At 41.4% G+C, this 21,447-nt stretch overlaps 1 protein-coding gene across 2 annotated transcripts; it reads right to left on the bottom strand.

The window, feature by feature from the left end:
• On the bottom strand, positions 1-19,133 carry LOC115262467 (uncharacterized; the record flags this gene model as incomplete). Of its 2 annotated transcripts, none has more annotated exon segments than XM_029864877.2 (11): positions 1-427; positions 498-2,446; positions 2,873-3,700; positions 3,761-4,044; positions 4,255-5,104; positions 5,173-5,315; positions 5,416-5,579; positions 5,640-5,743; positions 5,816-6,005; positions 6,077-6,240; positions 18,459-19,133. In XM_029864877.2, coding segments are annotated over 11 exon segments (4,980 nt in total). In that variant the 5' UTR covers positions 18,517-19,133.
• Between the last annotated feature and the right edge of the window lie 2,314 nt (positions 19,134-21,447).

The following is a 21,447-nucleotide window of genomic DNA, read 5'->3' as shown; positions in this document are numbered from 1 at the left end:
ACCTTCCGATTAATTGGAATTGTATAACATTCTAAATTTAACACGAATCAGTATTTATCCCATAAGAGTACATAATATCATTTCAGACTAATCGCTAAGAATCACGTATTGAAGTTTTGTAGCAAAACCAGCTTCATCCGCACTCATGCTCGCGAAGTGTAGCCAACCGCCTCGGGGGTCGTCATTTCGGGTGATGATTTTGACGACGCTTCAGCAGGGTCATGGTCGGATCGCTGAGCGAGTACGTTTCCGGTTCAAACACCGGCGGGTACTCCATGTTGGGGTAGTCCGGCGAGGTTCGGTTCGAGAGGTTGCTGGTCAGCACCGAAGTGGTCGTTGCCGTCGATTGGACATTGCCGATCGTGATCGTGCTGGTAATGGTGGAACTGGACTGCAGGGAGCTGTCCGATTGTTGGAGATTGCTTGGCTGAAAATTTGGTGATAAAATTGATTACCTAGTTTGTATGATTTGAAAGGTATACGTGTCTGCCACTCACCTTAGTAAAAGTGATGGGCGAGAATATCTCATGGTCTATGACCGTGGGCTGCTGCTGGTTCTTCCCGAAGATGGCACGGTGCAGTCCCGGCGATCCCAGAAGCTTCTTCTCCTTGGGCGTCTTTCCCGAGGAACCACTGAACGAAAGCTTCGTCAGGTACGAAGTCGTACGCTCCGGGGCCGAGTTTTTGCGCAGATTTTGCACCTTGGATGTGTTTTCCTTAAAGTCCGAGGAACTATTGCACGTGTTGGACTTTTTGATTCCACCGGGAAGGTAGCTCGTAATGGTTGAGCTACTGGGGCCTCCTCCGCCAGGGAGAACGTGGTTCGATGTAATAAAGCCACCGGACGATGAGGTGGTTGAGCTGAATATGGTCGACTGTTCGAGTAGGGGCGTTCCGGGATGGTGGCTTTTGCCGAGACTTCCGAACGGTCCCCCCGATTGCTTCAGGTTCACATTGAGCGCTGGAGTCGTTTTATCCAGTTGTTTGGTTTTCAACGATTCCTTATCGTTATTGCTGCTGTGGTGTTTGAACTGGAACAGTTTTTCGCTGCTCGCCTTGAGGTTGTCTAGCATGACTGCTTTATTTTTGGACTTTTTGAAGCTATCCCGTAAGGAACGGTCAGACGAGGAGGATTCCTCATTCCGCTTTTCGGAGTTGATCCAATTGCGACTTTTCTTTTTGACTGAGCCACTGCCCTCGTGGCGTTTGTTATCATGGTGAGTGCTTGTACTAGCAACAGATGCGGCTAAAGAATTTTTCAAATCGAATGTATCATCGCCGGAAATTAGTTCATACCCGAAATCTCGTAGCTTTTGGCCTTCTTTGCTCCTTGTATAGAGGATGTCTTCATCATCCAGCTTGAAGCTTTGAGCATAATCCGGCGTGACCGGAAGACGCCGTTTTTGTATTTTGTTGACCGCTTCCGGGACGTGGACAACAATGTTCTCCGGCTTTGTATCACTCTGTTTCGAAAGCGTTTTCTTCAAACTACGATCGTCCATTTTCTCTACGCCTAAGCAAACACGTTTATTGTACATATCCTGGGCCTCTTCCGCTTGTTTTTGCAGCATTAGTTCTTTCAGTGTGATCATGCTGTGCTGGTTGCCATGCGATGGGTTCGGATCCCAATTGGTGACCGATTGTAGGATGTGCTTGGACGTTTGGAAATCAAATTCCACCAGATTCGGATTGGAAGCATGGATGAAGTTGTGTGGTGAAATCCGTTTGGTTTTCTTAGCACGATTCAGCAATTCGTCCGTTTCGCAAGGAATGGGTGTGGATGGTTCCGACGGTGGAGTCGGCTCTATTATCACAGGTTGAGGTCTTTCTTCCACTGGAGTGGGTGCACGGGGAGGGGCCTGAATGACCGGAGGAACATTGTACTGGTGGTTGGTGCTGATGGATGCCAGGGATAGATTGCTTGCCGATTTCAATTGATCCTGTCCTGCAGATGGCATTGCTTCGACAGAAAATGGGCTTGGTGTGTGGTTATGAATAGCACTATTGCCCGGAACCTTTCGGTAGCTGCGAAACTGCGACGTGGGAACTGGCGTTTCACTAGAATTGGATTTTTCTACATTTTTGCCCGAGCTAAAAAATCCGAAAAACCTGCTCTCGCTGCTCCCACTGCTGCCGCCGCCGCTGGACCCGTTTCCATCGGAGTTGAAGGGGTAGCTTTTGGTGAACTTTTTCAACGATCCGAAGTTCAGATGGTACTTGTCCTGTTTGGAAGATGTTGGAGTGCTGCTCTGATTGGAGTCGTTATGCGTCGAATGGCTTTCGGTGCTTCTAACAGAAGACGACAGTTGGGGAGATGGTGTGCACAACAGGTTAAGCTTGGTTTGACTATCCATTAAGCTGAATTCGTCCTCCGAGCTGTCGGTTTCCGAAAATAGTTCCTTCACGTTGTGATCGGCCGATCCGCTACCAGGAGCAGCATTATTACCTGTAAGAAGTTATGGAATATGTTAACACTTTAATCTTGCTTTGCTTTCAATGTAAAGTACACCGGTAACAATTGTTATTAGTTGGTATCTACAACCGTTACAGTGGAAGTTTGTTTGAAAAACTGGTTGCTCATAATGAAACAGTAGGATAACATAACCAATTAGACTTCATGGACCTCTCAGAATCTCAGAAGTACTTCCAAGTTACTTTAGGGATAACCAAGATTAGCTAGTCTATAATAGACCATCAAATTTTAAACATCAGGTTTACCCGATGCGATAGTTCAACCAAACTGCTTAGTAAGATAATGTAATAGTATCAGCAATGACCATTTGAAAGAAAAGCACGTTACATTAACACATTGAGAGCAAGCCAGTCGCCATCCAACAGCTTGAAAAGAGCAACTACCTACACCATACATTACCTTTGAGGGTGGCCTGCTTGATGTACTCCATCCATTGACCGAGCGCTTCCTGAGTTTCCGCCGCAAAGTAGAACGTCTTGTTTGGGTGGTACACCTTAAACGCGTACGGCTTCGAATGAACTTCCTTCGCCAGCGAAATCGTAAACCCGGACAAAAACACCATGCTGTTGGCTTTGTGCGAGTCCTTGGATTTGAACCCATAGAGTGTGGTATCTATGAGCACAAAGTAGTACTTGGCCCAGTACGCCAATCCACTGCTGTCTTTCGTGCGGCGGTACAGATGACCCTGTATGTCACTAACGCACAGCGTTTTCAGGGACACATTCCGCCTCTTCGATAGGATGGAGTTTTTCTTCTTCAGTGTTAAGCCTTTCGTTTTGTTCGGTGTAAGCAATTCCGAAGGGGGTTCGAGTGGTCCTTCTAGAAAGTGCTTCGCAACCGGTACCCTTCTAGGAGGGGCCACGATCCGCTCCGCCGGTTTTGGTGGCGGTGAGAGAACGAAAGGACTTGGCGGTGGCTCCCCGTGCGAACTGGTGGTGTCTCTATTTTTCAGATCAACCAAATTGGCTAGTTTGGATTTGTTGTTGTCTTCACCGTGATCAGCGCTGGAAACGGATGCTTGCTGAGGACTGATGAATCCCAAATCAGCCGGAGTGGTGGGTGCGGATAAGGCGGCGGCCGCCGCTAAGAGCGCCGGCGATGGTGGAGGAGGTTTTTCCGGAACTAGATTGATGTTGCTTGATTCGAGTGTCTTTTTTGGCCGTGGAGGTGGTACGGGAGGTGCTTTGAATAGATGTTCCTTGCGTGGCTCGATTGCCGGAGGTATGTCTGCTGTAATTGTGGCATTCGTTAGTTTATAAGTGGGATCATAATTTTTAAACAACTTACCATCGTCATCGTATGCGGGTGTACTGTGACTCTTGTCCAGGCGACCTCGCTTCACATTGTCCCGATTTATTAGCACCGTGTTTATGGCTTCTGCAATATCGGTTTCCCGCGAGATTTGCCTTTGCATGGGTATCGGTTTAATACCTGGTCTTGGGCCGCTTGTGCCACTGCTGATTGAAGTAGCGCTAATATTGCTGTTACCACTGCCACCTTTGGTTGCACCGCTATTTGAACTTTTCTCGGTTTGACTTTGCGAAATCGTTGCTTTACTGTTTTCGCTATTACTGAAAATAGAAACCATTTGTGTTAGAATAGGTATTTGCTTTTTGTGCATAATGTTACATAAATATCGTATGAATTTCTCAACTGATTAATCAAAGTTTTCAGCGCTTTGAAGAAACCTGAATGATCAATCTAAAACTCCCAGTCCTCAAGACCGGGAACCAAATAAAAATTCTAGTTTTCTATGTGACAACTCATTGCCAACAACTTACCTGGAAGCACTTGTCGCGGAACTAGCAACATTACTACTGTTGGCACACTGTTTGTTGGCAATGGATTCGAAGCGTTTCACTCGTTCGTTGACACTTTGCGCCGGTAGTTCTTCGTCCGCGTATGGAATCGGCTCGAACGTTTCCAGCACTGTATTGTCCACGTTGCAGGTATACTTGGTATCAACATGGCACTCCTCGAACTTCATATTCGACTCGAATCGCACCACTTTGGAAATTCCCGGTTTGTAGTCTTCGCCATCCTCGTCAGCTGACTTTGGTGGATCGTTCGGTGGGATGATGTCCGGCAGGGACCCCTTCAATCCCGCAAAACTGTTCAGTTTACCCGGTTCAGATGATCCGGCAGCATTGCCGGGTCCGGCAACCATTCCCAAGCAGGTCGTTGGCCGGGGAGCCATTTCCAATCCGAATCCAAAGGAAAGCGATTTGTCCCGCAGGCTTTGCGGATCAGTGGAAAGCAGCTTCGACTGGCGTTCGTGCCAACCTGATACGACCAGGTCTTTGAAGTTGGACAATGTGTGCCGCCTTTGGAGAACCGCCCTCGGTTTGGGCATGTACAGTCGAATATCTTTGTCTGACTTTTTTACATCCGTCGGCGTTAGAATGTCACTACCATCCGATTCGCTATCAGAAGAGACATGCTTTTCCGGGACACGAGCCAATGGAAGACTGAAATCTTGCAACGCGAACAGCTCCGTTCGAGGACTGGGCAGACTTTCACCTAGGCGGTACGGCAGCGCTCGTTTCTTGCTCGGTAACCGGTACGGTTTGATGTAAATTTGGCCGTAAATCTTCGTATGCTTTGGTCGTTTTTTCAACGTCAGCAGAACGTCTATTTGGAATGAAACGATAATGAAAAAATCAAAAACGAACATTAAGCGCGAGAAATTCAGTGTTTACCAGGTGGCGATTCCTGCAGCTGCATCAGCACTTTTTTGTACTCCCAACCAACCACGGTTTGGTAGTTGATCTGTACAATTTCATCGCCTTCCTCCACTTTGCCAGAGTTGTGCGCGGGTGAGTTAAATTTTATTTCAGCAATCCTACGAGATGAGTTAGATTTATGGTTTGTTTATATGCGTCGGCATGAATAAATATTTGCGCGAAAATGCGATTGCATAACACGTGCTGCTAAGTACATACCTGTGAATTCCGTTCAAGCTTGGCATCACCAAGAATCCAAGATCGGATTCTCGCTTCTTCAACGTCACCAGATCCAGCGACGCCGGTTGGAGAACCATCGGATCGGAGACGTCTTGAATGATGTAGTCAGCCACTTTAGCCAATTTATCTGCCACGTGGGAGATCTAGAAAGACAAATTAAATTATCTACATTGGTGGGAGCATTCGACTGATAAATGACGTACCGTTTCAACCGGCTTGACGGAAAATCGATCGCGCATACCCATCGTAGCCATTTCGATACCGAGCTTAATGATCTGCTTCCGGAGCTCATCGAACTGGCATTGACCTAATAAAGAAGAATTATGAAGAATATGAATAAAGCATTTAAATACAGATTTAAATTCTGTAAAATGCTTACCTCTAAATGGAGGCCGATCAAGCCATCCTATCAACGGTTTCACCTCATCCACCGTACGGCTAATATCCTTCAATATCTGCGTTTCGAGTTTGGTTTGATCGGAGTATTTCAGTTGTCTGCACAGTGATCGCGCTGCCAGGGCTACTTTCAACGCCAGTAGCTGTAGATTCTCTTTGTCCAGGTTGTAGTTCTGAAATGGTAGATGAAAAGTTCCATTTTATTGTTCATTCAACAATATTTTACTAGACTCAAAATACTTACGAAATTCCTCAGATATCCAACAGCTTCCAGCACAATCTCCTGATGGCCGATAGAGTACATTCCCAGTTGTTCCAGCTCGTAGGGGCGTATGTTGAGTAATTGTTCGCCACCAACTTCATTGTTGGTGAACGACTGCACGTAGTGGTACATAGAATTGTCGAGGCCTAGAATGGGCATGGGTAAGATAAAGAAAAGGAAAGGAACAGAATTAGCTTTCATGTAACTTCAACGTCACAAATGCGATGCGGGAATATGCTCCCATTTGCGAGATGGTGGCGGTGACCCAGTTTCTGTTTCATCGTGATAAAAAGTTTTGTTTCTCCTTTTTCTGCTTTAATTCAAATGATGTGCTCAGCTGAGCTTCGTAATAAAATCTACAAATGTGTTTGAAAAAAAAACGTTCGGATTCATAATAATAACAACAATATCTCAAATATTTATTAAATTATTGAACTTTTTTTTAAAACAGTAGATTTTAAAGGTGGATTTTTTTAAGTTAAAAAATCCCTAAGGACATTCGAAGTACCCTGTTTTTAAAGATAGTAATCGGTTCACATTTCCGGTATTTTCTTTATAACCCTTCTTTAAGCTTCAACGGAAGCAGGATGTCACCCCAAAAGACAAAATATAGTTCCTAAAGTTTTCCAGGTTTTTCCAGCGCATTTTTTTTAATTTTACACATTACCCAATTCCAATCACTTTCCCGATAAATAAGATCAACAACAGAATGTATTGTTACAACACGCTGATATGAATGGTATTTAGGTACCTAAGTATTCCATCAAACTGAAGCATCTCAAATTAATGTTTGAGCTACTTCAGATGATATAGCAATACTGCCAAATATTAGCGAAAATATGCTGAAAACAAGAGCTTGCTTGAAGGCATCCATAAGGAAAAATTGAAACATACTGTTAACGTTATTCTAAAATATGCATGCTCGAGGCATGACATTTCAATTATAATGAAAGAAGCAAAACAATTCCACGAAACGATCTGATAAATGGAGCACTACCTCCAAACTCATTGTGTGCGTTGAGTTCATGCAGCCTAACGCGATGAGCTTTAGGATGTGTGTTTTGGCGGAGAATTGAAAGCAAACGCTACCGTATTCGAGAACGGACAGTATCGTTGTCCGATAGTTTTATCAGATCTTCCATGTGGGATCCCCATCATGTTCCGGTGAGTGTACGCATGAAGTTGATTCGTTTTTGGCACTTCTGATACAGATAATTATTGTGCTTTCCCCAGGTGCCTTTAGAGTCGAACCAGACTCCTAGATACATATGTGAAAGAGCATGAGTGAGTTCCCTACCCAAAAAATGGAGCTCTAGATCGGCTGGATCACGCTTCCTAGAAAAGACAACTAACCCTCTACTTCCCATGGTTGCTCTAGAGCACCATCAATTTTCGACGAACTCGAGACAAACGAAATTAGATGAATATGATGCAATAGTTTTTAAAATATGATTGTAACCTCATTAGGTAAACGGTAAACCCAACTTCCAACTACCGTGAAGGTACCATATTTGCCGCGGGTCCAAAATGGACGCACTTTTGAATATTTCCTATCATAACTTGACTTTGGCTTAGAGTAGCATTCAAAAATTGACTGTTTAAACTTTATTCACGTTTACTCTTAGCATCCTAATCGAAAAAAGTCCATATTTGATTCTTAATAAACGTAAATGAAAAATAACTCTAAAATTCATCAACCGTGTGCGTCATTTTTTCCAATCCTTAGCTGAAGTGCTAAATATTTGTCATCAGTTTTCAAGCAAAATATGTGTTGTTTTACAACTATTTTGTTAAAAGCTATAAGAAATAGGTTATTGACCGTAAAATATTGTTCAAAATGTTTTCAATTTCAGGGTTTTGGTATAGTATGAATATCTTGTGCGTCAAATTAGACACACTGTGTTCCTTATTATTTTCATTTTCATTTTGCAGCATTTGGTGGGGCAATAAGAGCGCAAGTCAGTCCAAAGCCGATGATAAGGAGGGGTAATGGCTGAATAGTCTTTGCTGACCACATAAACGCCATGGGATAGGAAAAGGGTATTTTGGTGTGGGATTAGGGTGTTGGTACAGACTTGACAATATCAATGCTATTCAGATGCAAAATAATTTTAAAGCTCAATAGTGAATCGCATACCTTCCAAAACCAAAAAACAATAATCCACAAAATGCCAAACAAGTCATAGAAAGAAAAAGCGCCCGATTGTTTATTTTGTTCAACAAACGGAAACTTCTACACTCTCCGACTCGCCAGTCACCTCGGAAAAATGTCCCTTCAGTTCTGGAAAATATATTAATCCCAATTAAGCCTTTAATCGAATTGTCCGCGTGGTCTTGTAGTACCCCTGCTAGGTAAGAACCAGTCATTGCCATACATATTAAATGCTAGACATGACCCCATGGATAGCATTTGCATATGTAAAAGCTTTGCTGATGTGACTTTCCTATTAGGCAATTCTCTCATCTCATGTTTGTCTTCAAAACCTTGTCAGGCATAGAAAATTGAAGTTGATAAGCAATACATTATAAGGTTCGAATTCCCATAGAATGAGATCATTTATTCGCACAACACCACAACACCATAGAAGATAATATCACATTGGCTGATTACAGTACAAATGCGAAAAATCTCCCTTTTCCCCCTATCCGCAACCCGGGACGCGCCCTGTTGGATTTCGAAAGCCTCGGAGAATATTGCAAACCTTCAATGGCATTCCCATACACTAACCCACATTGCCCATTCAGGGGTCTGACTGGGCCTATTATCCTCCCTCAGTTTGTAATATTCTCACCAACTTGGAATTATATTTTCCCGGCACATAAATGACTTCGACAAATGTTCGATTTCGATGTACTATGCAGCAGCATGATCAGTATAACTATATCAGATGAATTGAAGATCTGATTTTTACAGAATTGTTTGCCATTGATTATACATTCAGCTATTCCAATCATTACTGCAAAGCACATCGGCCACATGCCTGAATTCAAAGCTTCCTGGAAGATATAATCCAAGCCCAGGGACTGTGTTCCTTATTATTTTCACAGTAAAATATGGCATCGAGCATGAACTGTGAAGTCTTTATCCAGATTGAAATCTGTAAATTTATAAACAAGGGAGCATCACAGACATCACGCGAAGCCATGGTGTCTGTGGGAGTATAAGTATTTATCTATTAGGGGGTTGTTCATAAATTACTTAAACTTTTATAGACAAGAGGGATCTGACTAAGTCTACATTACAAACATTTGTTTGCATACAATAGGTAAAAGGTAAATGGGGTATTGAAGGTTTAGCTGCGTTGATGTTAGTTTACGTGATTTATGAGTTGCCTCAATGTATAAAGAAAGAAGGGCGCTTTCATTTAATCATATTGCTCAATGGGGAAGAGATGTTTCAGCCTACTCTAAAGCTCTAAGCGATAATCGGAACACATTGTTCGAATTTATGGGTCATTCAAATATTACATAACACTAAAATCAAAAGCCTATCCACATCACGTAACAACTTTTGGTAGTACAAGTGTATGCTTTTGTACGGATTATAGTACTGTGGCATTGCTCCTTATCGTTGCGTATTTTGTGAAAGACCCTTTTTTTAAATGTTCGGAATAATTCGTACTGCGTCCATAATCTCTATTTTAAGCTTATCCAAACATTGAAAGCAAAAAAATATGGTAGTTTATTAGAAAAAGTCGATTTTTGATCGAATGCGTCAAATAAGGAACACAAGCGTCAAATTAAGCACACAGGCAAAAACGATGCGTCAATTTAGGTACCCCTAGTGCTCCACGAAAAAGTTGAAAAACATAATAAAATATACGTGAATCAACTTTCAACTTATTTTTCTCAAATTCTCTAATGGTTTGACTATCACGGTACAAAATTTCGTCATAATCGGTTGAGTTTTCATTTTTTAACAGGTGTTTGAATTCAAAATTTTCTTAACCGCGTCAAATATGGTGCCTTCACGGTAGTTGTTTCAAGAGTGGAACTATTGATAAACAATCAAAATGCTATTGATTTACAACTAAAATTTTTTATGTTGATTTCGAAAAATTTGGCCAATTTGCAATTACTTTTGTTCAAGCACTTTTGCTGGAAACGGTTTTTTGGCATAGAAATAGTCGTTCAAAGTCGTGGGGAGGAAAGGGCTAACCTAGGGGCTAACCGATACCCAGCTTTACAGCCCAAGCAGACAAATTGTCCAGAGTATCTTGCAATGGTCCTTGCCGATCTTCCGCCTCTGGTCCGGTGACAGAAATCACGGCGTTGTCCGCAAGTTGTCGTAGCGTGCAATTTTCCACGAGACATTTGTCGATATCTCTGACGTAAAAATTGTAAAGAAGGGAGCTTAAGGCGAAACTGGATCCATTTCCTCACTTTTTGGTTTTCGATTTTTTATTAAATAACGAAGCAATATTTTTAAAATCGGTTTTCGTGCACATGTAGAGTATGGATCAGGGTATCTTCTGAATTTTTTACACAAAAGAAAATGTTTTTCGTTTTTGCAGAAACCATTTTTGATCAAAATTTTACTAAAAAATGGTTTCTGCAAAAACTAAAAACATTTTCTACAGCGTAAAAAATTCAGCAGATACCCTGATCCATACTCTACATGTGCACGAAAACCGATTTTAAAAATATTGCTTCGTTATTTAATAAAAAATCAAAAACCAAAAAAATGAGGAAATGCTTCCAGTTTCGCCTTAAGCATGAGCCCTGGGGGAGACCCATATAGCTGATTCGTGAAGTTGTCCCAATTCCATGATAGAAAAACATATCTCGCGCTGAGTATCATACGGGCGTATCTACAATGATCGATTTCTCTTCATCGATTTTCTCTTCGGATTGTTCCGGAAAATTCGTCCAATGTTCGGATGATCTCTTGGTACGTTTCGGTGAAGGACATCTAGGACTAGCATCTAGAACAATAAAAACAACCGAAACTGTTTTGCCTGCTAAGTTATTAACCAAAGAGAACAGTTACGCCTGTATGATACTAAACTAAGATATGCTTCTCAGACAACAAGTTGTACAAATAGTTGTTTAAAATCGGAGAAAGTTCACACTCGTGGAGTTTGTCTGAAAGGACATCACCGCAAACTGCATGGCTTTTGATATCCAAATGTCCAAAAGTCCTTAACATCCAAAAATACTGAACCCATTTGGTCTTGAGCGTAGGCCAGTTGAATTTCTGTAGAAAGCAGCGCAAGACAATCGCTCGTTTCCTTGCATCTGCGGAAACCGAATTGAGTATCTGATAGAAGGTCGTTCGATTCAAACCATTTGTCGAGCCGATTGAGAATCATCTTCTCCAGCAGCTTCCGTAAGCAGGACAACATCGCAATAGGACGGTACGAGTCGTGATCCGACGCGGGCTTCCCAGGTTTTTGGATGGCTATAACCCTCACTCGTCTCCAATCATCCGGAACAGTATTGCTCTTTCTCGTTTGTCGGGTGAACATCACTGCGTCCAGATTTTAGAACTATTGTGATATACCTACCCTTTTGCTGTGAGATACGCAAGTTATCTAAGGGTCGATTTCTTCACCTCGGCTTAACCGGTAAGCCAGGCTTACCCATATAGTTAAACCAGGTTTAACGCTTAAGCCAGGGTGAAGAAATCGGCCCTAAGTAACATGTTAATCTGGGCCTCTCATCCCAAGCAGGTATTGGATTTCATACGAAATGCAGTACCTGATTGGGAAACACGCCAATAGCTGTGAGGATGATCATTTCTCCATAGTGATGAGTCTTTTCAGTACGGCAAAAATAAAGAGGATGACACCACAATAGATCAAATTAATGGTCGCAGTGGTACTATGTCCCAAACAGGAAAAAAAACATGTTTGTCACTGAGATACCTTAGCATCGACTGAACTCAAGACCATCTATTATTGATGAATAGATATCCTGAGTTACAGTATGTGATTCTCCCATTCTGGCGAAACTAGCTTTATAAAGCCAACCACGTCCTTCTGATATTTCTCTCTCCTCGTCACAGAAGCGACAATTTGAGGTTTGCTTTGCTCCGATCTTTTGTAGATGGTATCTGCAGGGGCAGTGTCCAGTTATTAGACCGGTGTAGATGTTGAGACCCCTTTTTTGAGACCTAATAGTTGTTGGGTTTTCTTGGGGTTTATCATTACGACCCTTTTGGATTGGCTGGTATGGGAAAGTGCATTCCAGTTTGAAGTGATTTGACTGGCCATATATTTATTCAGTTACATTTTTACAGAGCAGTCTGAGATCCCGCAGAAGGGCTCAGAGCCAATGAACCTTTCATTAGATCCGTTCCTGGCTAGCTACATTCCACGTGCAATCCAATGATAATGAATTGGAACATATTGCGAGGTCTAACATACTTGGAGGATCTGGAATTCTCTTCTTAATGTTGTACACCGTGGACTAAGTTTCAATTATTTTGAATACGAAGCATATATCAAAATGATAGATAACAATGTAGAACCAATTTCCTTGCCTATGGTTAGGCATTTTAGTGAAACAGCATTATTGCAATAAATACTTATTTATCAAGCATCTCCTATATTTTCATTTTCATTTTGCAGCATTTGGTGGGGCAATGAGAGCGCAAGTCAGTCCAAAGCCGATGATAAGGAGGGGTAATGGCTGAATAGTCTTTGCTGACCACATAAACGCCATGGGATAGGAAAAGGGTATTTTGGTGTGGGATTAGGGTGTTGGTACAGACTTGACGATATCAATGCTATTCAGATGCAAAATAATTTTAAGGCTCAATAGTGAATCTCATACCTTTCAAAACCAAGAAAACAACAATAATCCACAAAATGCCAAGCAAGTCACAGAAATCAAAAGCACCAGATTGTTTATTTTGTCAATTATACCCTCTCCGATTCGCCAGTCACCTTGGAAAAATGTCTCTTCAGTTCCGGAAAATATATTATTCCCAATTAAACCTTTAATCGAATTGTCCGCGTGGTCTTGTAGTACCCCTACTAGGTAAGAACCAGTCATTGCCATACATATTAAATGATAGACATGACCCCATGGATAGCATTTGCATATGTAAAAGCTTTGCTGATGTGACTTTCCTATTAGGCAATTCTCTCATCTCATGTTTGTCTTCAAAACCTTGTCAAGCATAGAAAATTGAAGTTAATAAACAATACATTACAAGATTCGAATTCCCATAGAAAGAGATCATTCATTCGCACTACAACACCATAGAAGATAATATCACATTGGCTGATTACAGTACAAATGCGAAAAATCTCCCTTTTCCCCCTATCCGCAACCCGGGGACGCGCCCTGTTGGATTTCGAAAGCCTCGGAGAATATTACAAACCCTCAATGGCATTCCCACACACTAACCCACATTGCCCACTCAGGGGTCTGATTGGGCCTATTACCCTCCCTCAGTTTGTAATATTCTCACCAACTTGGAATTATATTTTCCCGACACATAAATGACTTCGACAAATGTTCGATATACTAGGCAGCAGCATGATCAGTATAACTATATCAGATGACTTGAAGATCTGATTTTTACAGAACTGTTTGCCATTGCTTATACACTCCCGCTCAAAAGTTTGGGGTCACCCCCTCAAAAACATGTCATTTTTTCAGGCCCATACCTCCGCCAATTTGCATCCGATTTCAAAACCCTAGGTCTCATTCAAAAGATAATAAGTCAAAGTAACTTTGAACATGATTTAGGTGAAACTTTTACAAGAATATTTGTATGTAAACTTTACCCAAAGTTGCCAAATTTTCTAAAAAATGAAAATAAACTTACGGCAGTGTCGCTGGAAATTGGGTCGACCAAATTTTAAGATGAGAGCGGTAATATAACCTATTTTCTATTAGCTTCCAACTGCTTTTTACGGAACTTGGCTAAAAAATCTAGAAAAAAAGTTAATAAGTAAATTAACTCTTGATGTCATCGACCAAAAGTTTGGGGTCACCCCTCAAAATGATGTATCGGCCAAAAGTTTGGGGTCACTATCGTAAAACATGGAAAAGTGATTTGGTGACATCTTTGTCATCTATCGTTGAATTTTATTTTTTTGGCTTATTTCAAAGACAATTAACTAAATTTACGTTTGATGTCTTTAAATTAACGTATTCAACGATTTTTATACATAAAAATGTTATGTAAAGTTAACACATTTCACCACATTTCAAAAAATGAGGCAATTTTACGTTGAGTTTAAGTATGTAAACTTTTACAAATATGTGTGGTTCAATGTCTATGCAATAAGTACCATTCATTATGTTTCAAATAAGCCAAGAAGAATTGAAATTGAATGAAAGATGACAAAGGTATCAACAAATCACTTTTCCATGTTTTACGATAGTGACCCCAAACTTTTGACCGATACATCATTTTGAGGGGTGACCCCAAACTTTTGGTCGATGACATCAAGAGTTAATTTACTTAAACTTAAGTACAACCAAAAAGTGAATGATTGAATGCTTGGTGACTCAACCAGCAACAATCATGACGCCTAATTGTTCCACCTGGATTTTGGCAACGCATTAATCATATCCGGACCATTTTGCGTGAAAAATGTTTCAATTCTAACATTTTTCATATTAAAATGATCTAAATCATCTAATATTTTAGTTACATTATCCGTTCAATGAAAATTTTCTCATTTCTCGGTTGATTAATCGTTTGATGCGTCTGGAGCATGAGGGGCGGGTCATGCAAACGAAATTAACTGAAAAGCCAACCGAATGGGAGGAGCTTTATATGCTAATCTAGGGGTATAAAAGCTGTGGCAACAGCACAATAACCCAGCGACTACTCTCGGCTATCGTGCTGATGCTAGCACCTGGAATCGCATCCATGGCAGCGGAGCAGTGGGCCAATTTTCGACGGCGTCCAGCATTCTCCGCACTCCGCAGGGAAAACCAATGCATCAAAATCGTCCATTATTCAAGCCGGTCCTTTTCAGGACCATCGAAAATGATTCCTCAAGAGTTAATTGGATAATTTCCAACATCGATCGAGATGTAGTGCAACCAAAAAGCAAAAGACAGAGCATCGTTGTCAGCAATAGTGAAACTGGTCATTATTCTAATTCACGGCAGCAAGCGGCGGTCCAGTTTTGGGTGGCGTTTATCATTCAGCACGGAGAAAACCAACACGCATTGCGTGACATGGTGAATTCATGCCATTTCGTTTCTAAAATCGTCAATTAATCAAACGGTCTTGTTCAGGACCACCGTAAATTATTCCTTAAGAGTTTGTGAATCAGCTAATTTCATTCCATCGAACGAGAAAAGTGTGGTGCAACTGAAAAGTGAAAGATTGAACACACCCAGCACAGCTGGTCACTAATGGCCTAATCGCCTAATGGTTCCACCCGGAATTTAACAACGCATTATTCTATCCGGACTATTTTGCGTGAAAAATTGTTCAATTAAAAATTAAGTTTAAACATTCTTCGAAATAAACTGAACGAAATTATCCAATATTTTGGTTACCCTATCCGTTCAATGAAAATTTGCTCATTTCTCGGTTGATTAGTTGCTTCATGCGTCTGGAGCATTCGGGGCGGCTCATGCAAACGAAATAATCTGGAAAGCCAGCCATATGGGAGGAGCCTAATCTGCTAATCTAGGGGAATAAACGCAGTGACCTCTGTTTTCTTCCGTCATTTTCGTTGGATCAGTCAATGAGGGTGGAGGTGGATGTCTTGAAACGTCTGACTCATGCGGGCGGGTCATGCAAACGAAAGAAACTGGAAAGCCAACCAAATGGGAGGAGCCCAATCTGCTAATCTAGGGGCATAAAAGCTGTTCCCTCTGTTTCCTTTCGTCATTTTCCATGGATCAGTCAAGGAGAGTGGATATCACTTCCCAGCTAGGCAGCCGCACACCAACTCAGCAACGACTCTCGACCATGGTGTATCAGTAGCACCAGGAATCTCATCCACGGCAGCAAGCGACGTCAGTTTTCGATGGCTTTCAGCATTCAGTGTGGATAAAATAAACTCGCATTGCGTGATGAATTCATGCAATTTTCTTGCCAAAATCTTCCGTTATTTAAACGGTTCTTTTCGGGATCAGCGAAAATGATTCCTCAAGAGGTATCGGATAATTCGTCCCCTTAATGCTAGAACTAGGTAACTCGAAATTTGACGGTTTTGAGTTGAATATACCATTATATCGAGTTTTTTTAGCTCTATGATATATCCAAAGACCAATGAATTACGATTATAAACGACGAAAATATTCACCATTTTCAAAACTAGGTATCTCAGTGTAGAATACAAGAACTGAGTGCTATAACTAGTAGCGTGGTTCAAAAAATCGTTTTTGCTCCACACCGTTTATTCGATTCCTATCCAGATTATATGCCTTCTCCCAAAATCTGAGCTCATCTGGTTGAAAACTGAGACTGCACAAGCCCTTCAAAGTTTGTATGGGAATTACTATGGGAAAACGATGTTTTTCATTCAATCCACCGTAGCATTTCTCCAAGTGCCCTAGTGGGTTAGTTGACCCATGGTAATCCTAGGCTACTCTATCAGCTACAACTTTGCCGAAGACCGTATTTAAATCGGACGCCTCATTAATTAGTTACCGATTTTTATCCAGAATCGAAATCTTTACTCATGATGGTTAAACTATTCGGTGGGCATCACTGCATTTTGCAGTGAAACATAGTAGCCATGAATTCAGTGTGCTATCTTTGGCGCCATATGCAGCAATGTTGCCTGCTGGCAAGCTGGTGGATCACTGTTAAAGTTTGGCCAGTTGGATACAAACCGATAACTAATTAATGAGGCGTTCGATTTGAATGTGGTCTTCGGCAAAGTTGTAGCTGATAGAGTAGCCTAGGATTACCATGGGTCAACTAACCCACTAGGACATTTGGGGTAATGCTACGGTGGATTGAATGAAAAACATCGTTTTCTCATAGTAATTCCCATACAAACTTTGAAGGGCTTGTGCAGTCTCAGTTTTCAACCAAATGAGCTCAAATTTTGGGAGAAGGCATATAATCTGGATAGGAATCGAATAAGCGGTGTGGAGCAAAAACGATTTTTTGAACCACGCTAATAACTAGGTAACTAAGACAATCATATCTATTTCCAATCGCACAGGTTAAAAGCTATCGGACGCTTGGACGTGGAAATGTTACTAGTCATTCTTTTATTAGTAGATTAAAAATCTACTACTGTTTTTCATTTTAGGCCTGAAAACTTAAAATATTTACTTGTATTGATTTAGCTCAAAACTATGATTGTTCGTAGACGATTCTTTTATGAACATTTTCAGGTGTCATGTGGTGATATAGCAGGCATCCTAGCAAATTCAGTAATTACACGGTAATTTCAATATGTCAACCCTTTGAAATTTGCATACTGCAACAAGAAACTGAAAAGAACGATGTCTCCTCCATTATTTATGTTTCATATTGAGTGCTATAACTAGGTAACTCGACAATTTTTAACTATTTATTGTTTTTATCAAAGGTTTAAACCAAAATACAGTAAGGAGCCCATTTTGCGACGAACTTTTTGCTCTCATTATCTTAAGATCACATTTTATGCAATTTAATAATATTTATCACCAAACTACAGCTGAGATGCAGAATATACAGGAACAAAAAGTTTGAAAAACTGTTTAAGTTATTGAAGACAACAAAAAATGTGTTCCGAAAAGGGGCTGACAAAATCGGGTCACTTATGTAGTTCAAAACTGTTTCTTGTAACAGAAAGAGTAGAAGCTGAATAACTAATCAATGCTGAAAAATAATTATTTTAAAGGCTCCATACCTTTGGAACAACTGCATGAAAAATTGTAAAATTTTCAAAGTCGTTTTTCTCGAAACTATGATTTTCGAGTTACCTAGTTCTAGCATCAAGGGGACGAATTAAAAGCGACAGACTGAAGCCCTTAATTTTCTTTTCAGATGTAAACAACGTATTGTCGTATCCAGATTATTTTACTTTACGTGAAACTCCAGTCAAAATGGTCTATCTAGCGCCATTTAATATTCTAATAATTTTATCCGTTCAATGAAAATACTTTCGAAGAACGGTTGATTGATCATTTACCTTCAAAATAAAATAATTATTGAACTAGTCAATGAATGTGTTCACCGAAGGGAATCATACATAACAATTTTACAACACAACACATACCTCCACCCATTTGAATTTTGACAGCGTGTCTTGGTTTTGACCGTTCCAGCCTTTGTCCTACGTCAACATTGCGGTTATATCTCGGACATTCCCCACCCCTAGTTTTTTTTCAATGGCTGGGTTGCTAGATTCAACCATAAAACGAAAACCTTGGATTGATACACGATGAGGATACACCCAAAAGTCCACCCCACAAAACACCTTCGCCACTCTATTACCTTTGAGCCAGTCCGTGACCTGATCGCTGCTCCATTCGGCCACATTGATGTAAGCCATTTTCCCAGAGCACACCGACTGACTGCGTTCGCTTCACTGATCACTTTTTTTCGCCTTCCACTTTGCACTCAAATGCGCCAGAGCTGCGCTGCTGCTGCTGGGGCAATGGTAATGCTTGTTGTTTTTGTTATTACTGCTCCCAGCCAGTCAGCCACCACCAGCACCACTTATTTTGGTGACGACGAGAAGAAATTCCTTCGACGCGATCTCTTTATTTGCGATTCCTCCTTGTTCGACGTTCGCTGCTGCTGTGCTTGTCCAAAACCCACCGACGACGACGACGACCAGCCCAACAAGGGGGTGACTAATTTCGGTCCCCCTCCCTGACAAATTTTCTTTCTTTAAATTACACCGCTAAAACACTGTTTCGTAATCAAATTTCTATCGCATTACAAGCACTGTCACTTTAGTTCACTTTTGCAACCATTTCTAGGTCGAAACATTACGAAAACCGTGCACAATTTTACATTTTTCACGAGATAAAATCCTTGCAACTTGCCATCTTCTTCTCGACCGTCAATGTGCGAGAGTGTGAGTGCGTTTGTGTGATGAAAACACACCAAGCCACACAGGCGACCGTCGTCGAACCGAGGCCGCGAAGGAGCATCAGCAGCAGCGCGAAATTTATGAATGAACTCAACACAACGCAAGCCACAAACAAAAAAACACTTGAGTAGATGGATTCTGCTTTTTCAAGGTCTGGTTTTGTTTAATTTAAACCCTGTGACTAAAATTGAATGTATTTAGTTGTCAAAGTTTATCTTGCAAAAGGAAAAGGACCTATCCCCAAGAAGTAAACATCGAAAAAGTTTTTCGATCACATTTGGATGGAGAACGGGACAACGAATTTGATAGTTCTATTCACCGTTACATTCACATCTGACTGTTTTCCATAGTTCTCGTCTCCAGTTCACCTATAGGTATACGTTGATCTTAAAGATGGCAATGCAAGTGCAGATCCCGGTCAACCATTTCACAAACTTCGTTAAAGTTCTTTACCAAAATATAAAGATTAACGTCGACTATTATTTACTGGTTATTTCGTTACATACACTGAAGTTTTTTTTACGACGGTAATGGTCCCGCGTAAAAAAACCGCGTTATTTTAAAATACTTCGTAAAAAACCGCTTTATTTCAATAAACGTCGTAAAAAAGTCAAGTCATGGTGGATGTGATCCTGACTATTTTACGCGTGTTTTCGAAAAAAAAACGTGGACTTTTTTTACGACGGTTTTTGAAATAACATGGTTTTTCCGACCGTTTTTGAATAACGCGGTTTTTTAAGGACGGACCGCGTAAAAAACTTCAGTGTATGTTCAAACAACTTCATCGATCGATAACCAAACTTGAAAAATATCCTTTATTGATCATAAGATAAAAACCTTTACCGAAACGTAACTTTATTTCGTTAAATTCCCTGTTGTCGCTGGAACTTTCGATTACTTCATGAATATTTATCGGAATATATTCGTTTTCTGATATTGCGATTTTTTTTTCTACTTAGACTTCAGTGCAATAAATTTCGTCGTCCTCCGATTTCGCTTTCGGTTTCGCTGTCGCTCTTTTTAGCTGCTCTTTAGCAATTCGCCCGATCTAATGACAGATTTCGCCGGCTGTCTCAATGTTTACCATTTTCTCTCATTGTTCTCGGCTCGGTGCTCGGATACCAGTGTAGTGGTTATGGTCGGATCGATGAGTTAAATGATTAAAATTAGTTATGTGTGTATTGATATTCAAGCACGCTGTTTAGAACACCCCTATGCGAACCAGCGTGTGAACAGTAATAATGAACGAGAACTGAACGAAAGTTTGAGTCGGTTGAAAGCGAGAGAATGCAGCCAGCGTGGTGCGAGGAGAATCTTATTGGTGTGAGAGAGAGGAACAGAGTTTCGAGATGGAACCGAGATGGTTCAAGTGTAGGGGTTCGTGGACTCGGGATTTGTAGAAGGAGTCAGTCTGGTTTCTATTGGAGTACCGATCAGATGTGGCATTAAGCAATCATCTTTCGTTACGACACATTCCTCCGGTAATACTTCCTCCTCCCAAATCTTGGTAATGACCCAGTGTAGTGCTCTCACCAGTGCTTCTCCATCGTATTGTAGGGGCCATCCATTAAGTACATCATGGTCCTAGGAGGGAAGGGGGAGGGGTTTGTGAAAGCATGACAAGCAATGTGGTAAGTAAACCTCGTACACGAACTTCCGTGTGTTCTTAGCGCGGTACAGTTCTTCCATCGCTTCGCGATCTCGTTCTTTCTGCTGGTGCTTCTTCCTCCGGAAGACTGAGTTATCTATAACGTGCCTCATTCGCTCTCGTACGGTGTTGCAACATTCTCGCCCATGCTGCATTCTTCTCGTTTGTTCAACTGTTCACATTCGCCATCGTTGCAGTTTTTTCTGTGATTCGGAGACGCGAAGCCTAGTGCTGCAGACGAGGTACTACCTATGGCGGATCGGATGTCCCTCCAGCTATCTTGAAGCGTAACTGCGCCAACCTGCTTTTCCGTTGGTTTGGTAGAGCTAGTGCTAACTGCTGCGCGTAGTTTGAGCGCATGCATACATCAACTAGGTAGTGATCCGAATCTATATTCGCACTTGCGGTATGTGCGGACATTGGTGATATCCGAGAAGAATTTACTGTCCATTAGAGCGTGGTCGATTTGGTTTTCTGTTTTATGGACGGGGGATCTAAAGGTGGCTTTATGGATATCTTTGCAGGAGAAGAAAGTGTTTCGGACTAGCATACTCTGGCCGTTAACCCTCCAGTAGTCGCGCTGTTGTATTTTGTACAATACGTTAAAAAAACTCGCTTGTTGTAAACAACGCCAGTGTGGTGCTGCCAGTGGTTGCCGACCGCGCAAGTTACGGAAAGTTATTATTCGATACGGCGTGCTGGCTTTTTCGCCCGATTACCGATCTGTACATTTACTC

Source organism: Aedes albopictus, chromosome 2, assembly GCF_035046485.1.
Source record: "Aedes albopictus strain Foshan chromosome 2, AalbF5, whole genome shotgun sequence".
Taxonomy (NCBI): Eukaryota; Metazoa; Arthropoda; class Insecta; order Diptera; family Culicidae; genus Aedes; species Aedes albopictus.
This window is presented reverse-complemented; position numbering and strand designations above follow the sequence as displayed.